At 39.1% G+C, this 10,336-nt stretch overlaps 1 protein-coding gene across 1 annotated transcript in view; it reads left to right on the forward strand.

Moving 5' to 3' along the window:
* LOC143294065 (uncharacterized) overlaps positions 1-10,033 on the forward strand; it is an 18,580-nt gene extending 8,547 nt beyond the window's left edge. Inside the window, exons 6-9 of the mRNA XM_076605482.1 lie at positions 4,952-5,051; positions 5,886-6,059; positions 6,424-6,584; positions 9,813-10,033. Coding sequence (XP_076461597.1) covers positions 4,952-5,051; positions 5,886-6,059; positions 6,424-6,584; positions 9,813-10,004 — 627 coding nt within the window. The 3' untranslated portion in view covers positions 10,005-10,033. The remainder of the gene's footprint in view (positions 1-4,951; positions 5,052-5,885; positions 6,060-6,423; positions 6,585-9,812) is intronic.
* Positions 10,034-10,336: the final 303 nt, after the last annotated feature.

Below are 10,336 nucleotides of genomic sequence, written 5' to 3' on the forward strand. Positions count from 1 at the left end.
AACCACTCGGCTATTGCACCCGTCACTGATGGGACAAGATAATATTTTCAAAAAGTTTTTTTCTAGCACAGTTGTCTATCTGTCTGCATCTGCGTCCCTTCCTACCTCCCTCTTCCTCTGTTTCTCCGAATATCAGCCCCCCCTTTGTCTGTTTCTCTCTCTGTATGTATGTGTGATTGCGCGCGCGCGTGTGTGTACAGTTGACTCCGGGTAAGTCGAACCCCTGGGGGCCAATAAAAATAGTCGATTTATGTGATGGTCGACTTCCCCACACCTTGACATGCGGGACTTACATCAGTCTTTCCCATGGAGAGTTTTCACTAAATTAACATGGTTCGCCACCCATTTCTATTCAATACAAGCGCGCGCGCGCATCTGTGTGTGTGTGTGTGTGTGTGTGTGTGTGTGTGTGTGTGTGTGTGTGTGTTAATTTGTTTGTTTGTGTGTGTGTGTGTGTGTGTGTGTGTGTGTGTGTGTGAGAATAATAGTCTGTGTATGTGGAGGTTGGGGTCTAGGTACGAATTCATTTTTTTTCACAAATCTTAAACTGTTTCTTTTATATATTTTGTCTAAACTTTATATACAGGCGTTCTTTATTTTCTTCTCTCTCTCTTTTTTGTGCTTTCTTTTAAATATTTTGTCTAAACTTTGTATATAGGCATTCTTTATTTTCTTCTCTCTCTCTCTCTCTCTCTCTCTCTCTCTCTCTCTCTCTTTAGCACACAATTAAATAACAAAGAGCGAAAAGAATACCATTATACGAAAATTATATGAACACAGCTGTTGACAGAAATACTATGGATAGAAAGTCATATTTGAACTGGCTTCACAGACGAAGAAAAATACAAAAAGCGTATCTATCTGTCTATCTGAACTATCTGCTTACATATATATATATATATATATATATATATATATATATATATATATATATATCTATATATATCTATATATATATTACACACACACACACACACACACACACACACACACACACACACACACACACACACACAATTATTCATATATATAAGAGAGTGAGAAAGAGAGATACAGAGAGAGAGAGGGTTTCATTTACAGTAGAACTGATACATATATTTCAAATAACTTTACATATGTTTTATCAAAATTATTATTGCACATAGGCCTAACATACCTTCCCCCAATCCAAAGAAAAAAGATAAAGAAGAAAAAAAAGACATACCCAAAAACAACTAGACACACACACACACACACACGCGCGCGCACGCACGCACGCACACACACACACATACACGCACACTTTGTTTTCATATACGCTGCAGTAATTCTTAAGTGTGAATTAAGTTTTCTTTTTTTTCTACTTTCCTCTAAACCGTAGTCTCTGTCTGTCTGTCTGTCTGTCTCTCTCATTTTCTCCTATCTTTTCCCATTTCTCTCAGCTTTTCAGCATATGAAGTGAAAAGGTCCTGGAGCTTTTGTGGTGGTACCGATTATAGCTTCTTTTTATTTTATTTTATATTATTTTTTACCGCAAATGAAACATAGCTTAGGTGTGGTGGAAGAACAAAAGTCTTCAGATTAAAAAACAATAAAAAACAAACAAACAAAAAAACAAAACAAAAAACAAACAAACCAACAACAACAACAACAACCCCCCAAAACAACAAAACAACAACAAACAACAACAACCCCCCCCCCTCCCCCCCCACACGAAATCCCACAGTGTTAGGTGAACTTAGTAAAATCACCGGGAGTGTAAACGTTCTGTTCCTCAGGTGTGTGTGTGTGTGTGTGTGTGTGTGTGTGTGTGTGCGCGCGTGCGTGTGTGTAGGGGTGGTGGTGGTGGTGAGGGGCGGGTGTCTGTGGGTGTGGGTGTCTTTGAACATTGTTACTTGGAGCGGCAATATTGTTGGAGTTTCATGGATTCCAGTTCAAAGTCAATGACCAGGGTTGTTTTTCCAATCCTACACCGGGTTTGACGCAGCAATTTTGGCAACATTCGCGATTTTAGCCCGGTGTAACAGCCCAGACTTTATACCCCCGTATAAATTGGCCTAGACCAGAATATGCCAGAGACAGAATATACTCCAGGCATAACGAGCCTAGGCTACTTTACACAATTGTACAGTTTGGCCTAAGCCAGTTTATATTCTCTGGGCCATTGTATACCCTGTCTTCTTCTCTGAAATGCACTGATATTTGAAGGGTTTGAATACTGCCACGATTTACAACCTTTGAATGAGGGCTAGGTGAACTGCAATGGATCTTTTTACACATCTTTTCACAACGGTTATCCTACAATGGACTTTTATCCAAACTTAAAATAAGAGAAAATGGGAAAACAAGTATGTGCCTCATGATATTTATCTCCAAAGTGGAATTTCAATTTAAAGAATTTGTTAAAAGGAAGCAGAAAAGCTTTGTTAGCTATAAGTAAGTTTATCAAACTTGCAAAACTTATTCATTCAAATATCAATTATTCGAACATATTTGTGTTTTCTTAACTCACTCAGTACGGCCAGTCCTCTCTTCTCCTCTACACAGACCCCTCGGATGTCCAGTGGGTGTGTGAATGACCCAACTGTTAGCTTCCGTCGTCAGAACTGTGGTATTTTTTGTCAACATTCACCTCTTCAGTATAAGAGCGTTCCGCTTGCAATATTTCGATGATGGTAATTGGGATGAAACGCTGTTAACGTTGTCTCTTTCGCCGTTCGTATGGAAAGAGTTAACGTTTAGTTATGGTACTGAGCATTTGAATGTCTTATTTTGGGCCTGGAAGCATCATAGTGATTTGATAGTGGTTCTTCATGCTTCAAGAAGGGTGAAATGATTAACAGAACTTAAAATGATGTTATAGGTCGTGTACAATGTATGGAAAGAAAAAGAACTAGTGAACAAGTTGAATCAATTAAAAAAAAATGTGTGTGTGTGTGTGTGTGTGTGTGTGTGGTGTGCGCTTAACAGGATTCAACTTCCAGTCAACAAATGAGATATTGCGAAAAAACATGAAAAAAAAACAAAAACAACCCCCCGAAATAAAAACAACAACAAACAAACAAAAAACAACAACAACAAAAAACACACACACTGACTACCTTTCTTTAAACACCCGAACAATCTCACTAACTGATCGACAGAAGAACAGGGCTAGATTTTAAAACAGAATGCTTAATAACTCAACGTTTTGGAATTAAAACACAAACTAGTCGGCAAAGATTTGAAAAACAAAACAACCCAAAACAAAACCATACACGACAAGTTTCCTTGGCACCGACGACACAGGAGCTGATGACAGACCAAGGATGTGGTGTTCCAGTATATGTCGGCCGAAGGTGGTACAAAATTACTAACAAATAACATCAGTCTTACATGTTCCCCTCTCACTACAAAGCAACTGCAAAACTACACTTTACACTTTAAACGCTGATTTCAAGTGTGTGTGTGTGTGTGTGTGTGTGTGTGTGTGTGTGTGTGTGTGTGTGTGTTATCTATGTTTCTTCGTGTGACTTTTTCTCTAGTTTGTTTTTGTATTTCTAGCCCCTTCTCCCCTCTTTTCCTTTTGTTTTGTTTTAATATTGTTACGATATGAAACAAATAACATATGGCTCACCTGAAAAATACCATCATCACACACCTGCGACATATAGATTTGCACGCGGGACACGACAGCTGCTCACATATGTCCTATCACAACCGATGCTGTGCATCACGCGTTCATCTCTGAGCTTAATATGAATATCAAGTTTACTACACTACAACAATGACGAAAGAACACCCAGTGAAAAAAAAAAGGAAAGAAACAAAAGGACAGGATTTCTTTTTACATTTACCAAAACGCAGAGTGGGATTTTAATAGACAGAGATAATCTTGCGAACTGATGTCATAAAATGAGCAATAGTTTATTCCAAAGGGGATAGACTTTGTTACATTTTGTAAGAAAACAAAAGGTACATTATTCATCGTCCGCATATCTCCAGTGTCATTACCGCCACTCCGTTTTAACACCCCCCCCCTCCCCACCCCTCAATACACAGCACAACACCAATAGGTTTGTCTGCCGCGACCCTGGTGCCAGCAGATCAAAGGCATCTATCGAGTTTGTTCGCCACATTTCAGAGAAGACCCTGCACCTCCCGTTGAGCCACTCGGTTTTGAATCAAACGTGTTAAGAACAACTTAATATGGCAAAAGAAGGGTCACTTTACAATTCTGCCAATCAGTCAATGAAACGAACTAACAGTAGGAACATAGCATAGATGGCACAGGGATATACTCTTAAAATTTTGGAGTATAGCTTCGTCACGTGGTTTTGTCACATTTAAAAGAAACCCCATAGCGGTATGAGTAGAAACAAACTTCTAAAACTCTTTGGCTTTCCATGTCTTGTGTTGTCTCCATCGTATCTAATGTTAATAATGAAAGTAAAAGTAAGCCCCATAGTGCATTGTAATACTCCCAGTAGGCTTAGCGTTTAAAGAGAGCATGCGTAAGAAATATTAGTTTAGCAACGTATGTTTGGATCTTGCTAGATTCGAAAGGGTCTCAGTTTCATCAGATTAAATTGTTGTTTTAACACGCGTGCTGTGTTTAGACTATTGTGTTGCAGGAGTCTGTTTTATGTCCACGTCAACAACACAGCACCCTGCTTCCATGACTTACTTGACTTATTCCTCTTGATTCCGTGGGGAACATAGGGCCGCAACAACACTCCTCCAACGCACCCGGCTCTGGCTGGTCCTCTTCAGTTCGGCCCACGTCATTCCGGCCGCCCTTGTCTCTGCCTCAATGCTTCTCCGCCAGGTCTGCTTCGGACGGCCAACTTTCCTTTTCCCCTGTGGGTTCCAATCAAGAGCCTGTCTTGTGATGATTGTTGCAGGCTTGCGTAGTGCTTCCATGGGGACATCATTTTCTGTTTCCCCTTACACATTGTGCTCATCTTTCTTACATTTCAAATCTGTGTCCCAGATCAACAGGACAGCCGACTACCCTCCTGCCAAGCAACTGGGAAACATTTTTCAGGAAGATGGGGATCGCTACACTCTGACTGCTTATTTCACTGATCCAGGTGTGTGTGTGTGTGTGTGTGTGTGTGTGTGTGTGTGTGTGTGTGTGTGTGTGTGTGTGTGTGTGTGTGTGTGTGTGTGTGTGTGTGTGTGTGTGTGTGTGTGTGTGTGTGTGTGTGGTGTGTGTGTGTGTGTGTGTGTGTGTGTGTGTGTGGATCTGTGTGTGTGTGTGTTTGTGTGTGGATCTGTGTGTGTGTGTGTGTGTGTGTGTGTGTGTGTGTGCGCGCGCGCGTGTACGTGCCTGTTTGCGTGTGGATCTCTCTTTATCTGTGTGTGTGTGTGTGTGTGTGTGTGTGCGTGCGCGTGTGTACGTGCCTGTTTGCGTGTGGATCTCTCTTTATCTGTGTGTGTGTGTGTGTGTGTGTGTGTGTGTGTGTGTGTGTGTGTGTGTACCTACATTCCGCTTTTCTTCTGACCAGTTGCAAAAAAAGACTGGTTCAAAATCACTTGTCGTAAATATATATATATATATTGATCGACGAATTATGTTTGCTCCTTTGTTTCCATTTGCAACAGTTGTCAATGAACCGAACGTGTTCTGTTGACTTTGCCCATGCAGTGTCTGGAAGACAATCGATTTGGAACGACTTCCTGTTGTGTGCGTGTCAATGGTTGATTTCCGGTTTTTATAAGCTTTCTTCTGAGGTAGTGTGTGTTGCTATATGGATCATCACTGTGCCGCTGTGGATTAGAATAACCATGCCAAAATTAAACTGAGCTCATATCTCAGTTTGCAGCTTTCTATAATCCACAGAATAGTTCTATGATCGCAGATACCAAAAAGCACCAACAAAATAACTGAATGCTTGATTATCTCACTTTTCCCCTCAACACAGCCGCGATCTGCAGCGAGGGACGGACTCCTGAAGAATACTCTGTGGAAGGCACTGGCACAGGTCTGTACATCCAGAACGGCAGTGACCCCATCACCCAGTCTGTCCTCATGCCCTACCTCCAGGACTCTGTGCAAGGGACCAACTGGACCATGGGCTACTGTTTCCCTGTCATGGGTATGTTGAGTAATTCATCGTCTTGTATTACTTCTAGTGAAAACGACGTTCAGATGAAAAGGGTCTTTTTTTCTTTTCTTAAGCGACAGCGTGTGTTCATGGAGAATCAGTGAGTAAGTGAGTAAATGAGTGTGTGTGTGTGTGTGTGTGTGTGTGTGTGTGTGTGTGTGTGTGTGTGTGTCCGTACGTGTGCGTATGAGGGGTTGTGTATGTATGTGTGTGTGTGTGAGTGTGTGTGTGTGTGGGGGTATTCTTATATTTCTTCCTCTCTTTGTTTCTAACCTTTCAGTTCTTCTCCACCGAAACCAGAAAACGATGTATTCATTACCTCACACTTTTTTCTCTTCTACTCATCCCACGGCAGGTAATCACTACTGGTACAACGTCACCGAAGACATGGGCTGTGAAGACTTTCAGCCTGTCTTCCTCCTGTACAACCGTGGCAAGCTGAACGCCTTTGGCTGGGCCTTGGGTATGGATCAGTATTCAAAGCGATTTGAACACCCGAACCTGGGCATGATTGGGGTAAGTGACTCACCTAGTATCTCTCTGTCTCTGTCTCTCTCTGTCTCTTTCTCTCACAGAGTCGGGAAAAAAAGAAAAAACAGACTACCCATACCTTTTGTGAATATTGTCTCCAGAATCTTCAATGCAAAGAAAAAAAAAACAACAACAGAAAAATGAGAGAGAGAGAGAGAGAGAGAGAGAGAGAGAGAGAGAGAAACAAAACAACCAACCCCAAAAAACAAGAGAGGCAAGGCCTTCAAGACTCACTTGTGATACGCTTAAAAAAAAAAAATCTAATCGTTAAATGTGTTCTGTATTTGTTATTATAAAGCTTCGGGTTAAAAGAAAAAGAAAAAAGAAAAACAAAGTCCTAACGGAAGATTCGAACCCCGCGTGTTCGGGTGAGAAGAAACTGTCTTACCCATTACACTATCGGGTCTCCTTAGCTGACATTCAAAAATATAATATTTAAACGGTATTCGCAGTGAGAACGCTGTTTAAATCATATTATTCTGGTGTATCTTGGATATTAAAAAAATCTTTAAGGGCAATTAAAAATTCTTTTTAAGTCCGCGGTAAAGGAGACGTAGCTATCACCGCAATCACACTGCAACATTTAGCCGTTTTCTCTGGATCTAGATAGATGTACAAGTTAGTTACACCCGGTTGGCACGGTCGGTTCAATTTCTCTTTTATGTTCATTCTGGTTTTATAGTTTTAAAGTTGATATGAAAATTGTGTATTTTGTTAAACTATTAACATGTTGAGCCAAGTACAAGTACTTCGAAAAGTCGTATGAAGTGAAAAGGACTTCATTTTGAGAAAAGTCAAGACTGGAAATTTTTACGTTTCACTGATCAGTTCAGGGGTATTGACTTGCATGGTTTTTTATTTTTAACTGTGAATTCCGACTGATTCTGTGGATATTTTTATGGCAGTTTTGAGCATAATCCAGTATTTAACGGTCTCCTTCTCCAACTTTCCATCAGATGTTATCGTGTATTGTCGATTGAATATAGGATTGAACGGGCAGGTCAACAACTTGAAACAAAATGGCGTCGTTCGCGTTCGCGAAGAATGTGAGCACGCGCTTTGAATATGTATAAATATTTGTACGCAATTGATTTTTGCCCATGACCTTCAGGGCTCAGCCAATAGATCTATAAGGCCCACTCGTACTGATTTTAGCATTTTCCGAAAAAGACCACTTGGGCGAATGAACATAGTGAAAGCCCTGTACACTGAGAGTAAAATACACAAGCTTTTTATGTATTGAGTATAATTTCAAAATGTAATGTTTAAGATGAGAAAGATCAGTTTAATGCAAATTAAGCCCCCTGACATTAATTACAGATTAATTTCCCTTTTTTACTATCTGCACCAAAGACATGCAAAATAAATATAACTTCCATGCTTAGCAAAAGAAGTTCCTGTTTGAACAAAATATGATAAAAATGACTGCGCTTGTTGTTGTGTCGAATATCAGATCAAAGTGCCAAGTTTAGAGAATAAAAAAAACAAAAACAAAAAAACCCAGTAAATTCAGTTTGCATATAATTTGGCTTCTTTTTTTTATTTTTTTGTGCTCATCCCAGAGGTGCAATATTGTTTTAAACAAGATGACTGGAAAGAACTGAATTTTTCCTATTTTTATGCCAAATTTGGTGTTAACTGACAAAGTATTTGCAGAGAAAATATCAATGTTAAAGTTTACCACGGACACACAGACACACAGACACACACACACACACAGACACACACACACACAGACAACCGAACACCGGGTTAAAACATAGACTCACTTTGTTTACACAAGTGAGTCAAAAATGTAAACTAGTAGGCATTAATAGTTAATGGCCAAACCACAGTGGTTTCTTATAATGAGAGGTCACAGACAAGGCGACCCACTCTCTCCTTTCTTCTTATCAATACTAATGCATTTGGTGTAATAAAAGCAGAACTGAAAGATCTAGCAGTTTGAAATCAATATTCCTACATTTCTTTCTTTTCTTTACTTTCTTTGCCTCACTTGTGTAAACAAAGTGAGTCTATGTTTTAACCCGGTGTTCGGTTGTCTGTGTGTGTGTGTGTCTGTGTGTGTGTGTGTCTGTGTGTCTGTGTGTCCGTGGTAAACTTTAACATTGATATTTTCTCTGCAAATACTTTGTCAGTTAACACCAAATTTGGCATAAAAATAGGAAAAAATCAGTTCTTTCCAGTCATCTTGTTTAAAAAAATATTGCACCTCTGGGATGGGCACAAAATAATAAAAAAGAAGCCTAATTATATGTAAACTGCATTTACTGTTATATTTATATTTTTTGTATTCTCTAAACTTGGCAGTTTGACCTCTTATTCTGACACAACAACAAGAGGAGTCATTATTATCATTTTTTGTTCAAACAGGAACTTCTTTTGCTAAGCATGGAATTTTTATTTATTTTGCAAACGTTTTGGTGCAGATAGTAAAAAAAGGGAAATTACTCTGTAATTTAATGCTAGGGGACTTAATTTATCACAAGTGAGTCTTGAAGGCCTTGCCTCTCTTGTCTTATAGTAGTTTGTATCGATATGCATACATTTTCTCCAAAACCATACGTGTTCAATACTTTGATTAGAAAATCATAGTCCTGAGAGTCGGAGGGCTCTTAAAAAGTCTAAACATAACAATGAGTCTAGGAAAACGTTTTCATCCTTGGTAACTGATTAAGTCATCAACATAGCTCCAACGCATCTCTTGGAACTAAACCTGTTTGGTCTTCACTGTTTTGAAAACAATTAATTTCATTTTTAGGATAAACGTTCTAATCTTTTTGGTAACGCATCCAGGATCTCTGTCTCTCTCTCTATATAGCTCTTTTGATTTATCAGTCTTTGGTATGCAACACCTTTTGTGCTCTATCTTTTCCACATTCTGTTCTCTCTCTCTCTCTCACTCTCTCTCTTCCTTTCTTCATTTATTATCAGTCTAATATCATCATCTTAGATGAACAGACTATAAATTAATTAATTAATAAACGAACGTATGCAACATGTACACTCGTGATTATCTATTCGATCATTCATTAAACTTTTTCATTTCGTTATTCCTTCATTTCTTTAAAAAAAAAAAAAAAAAAAAAAAAAAAAAAAAAAAATATATATATATATATATATATATATATATATATATATATATATATAATTCATGTATTCTTTTATATTCACAATTTCTTTCTTCCTTCTTCCATCTCTGTGTGGTTCCAGGCCTTCATGAACCCCGTGCTGACATGCTTGAGTGACTACGATGTGCTGTCCACCATGCACATCTACATGACGGCAAATCCCTTCCTCAACTCCTGCAAATCTGCGTCCGTGCCCTCTGGTACCAGACAGTGGCCACAACCGTTCTGGACAGAGGTTGCCGCGATTCTTGTTCTTTCTATCTTTTTCTTTTGAAGGTGGAAATCCCTGCTTGTTTTGATGGAATAAATTTGTTAATCTAAACTTGTAATTTGCAAACTTTGGTGATCAGGTGTATGCAAGTGTGTGTGTGTGTGTGTGTGTGTGTGTGTGTGTGTGTGTGTGTGTGTTAAACTTATAACATGGTCATTTTTGAGCTATCATTTGTAAGATGACACCAAATGTAGTACAAAACTAGAAAAAATTCAGTTATTTCCACTCATTCTGGTTATGACAATGCGCCTCTGGTATAAGCGGAAAAACAACAACAACAACAAAAAAAACAAAACAAAACAAAACAGAGAGAGAGAGGGAGAGAGAGAGAGAGA

This window comes from Babylonia areolata, chromosome 19 (assembly GCF_041734735.1).
Source record: "Babylonia areolata isolate BAREFJ2019XMU chromosome 19, ASM4173473v1, whole genome shotgun sequence".
Taxonomy (NCBI): domain Eukaryota; kingdom Metazoa; phylum Mollusca; class Gastropoda; order Neogastropoda; family Buccinidae; genus Babylonia; species Babylonia areolata.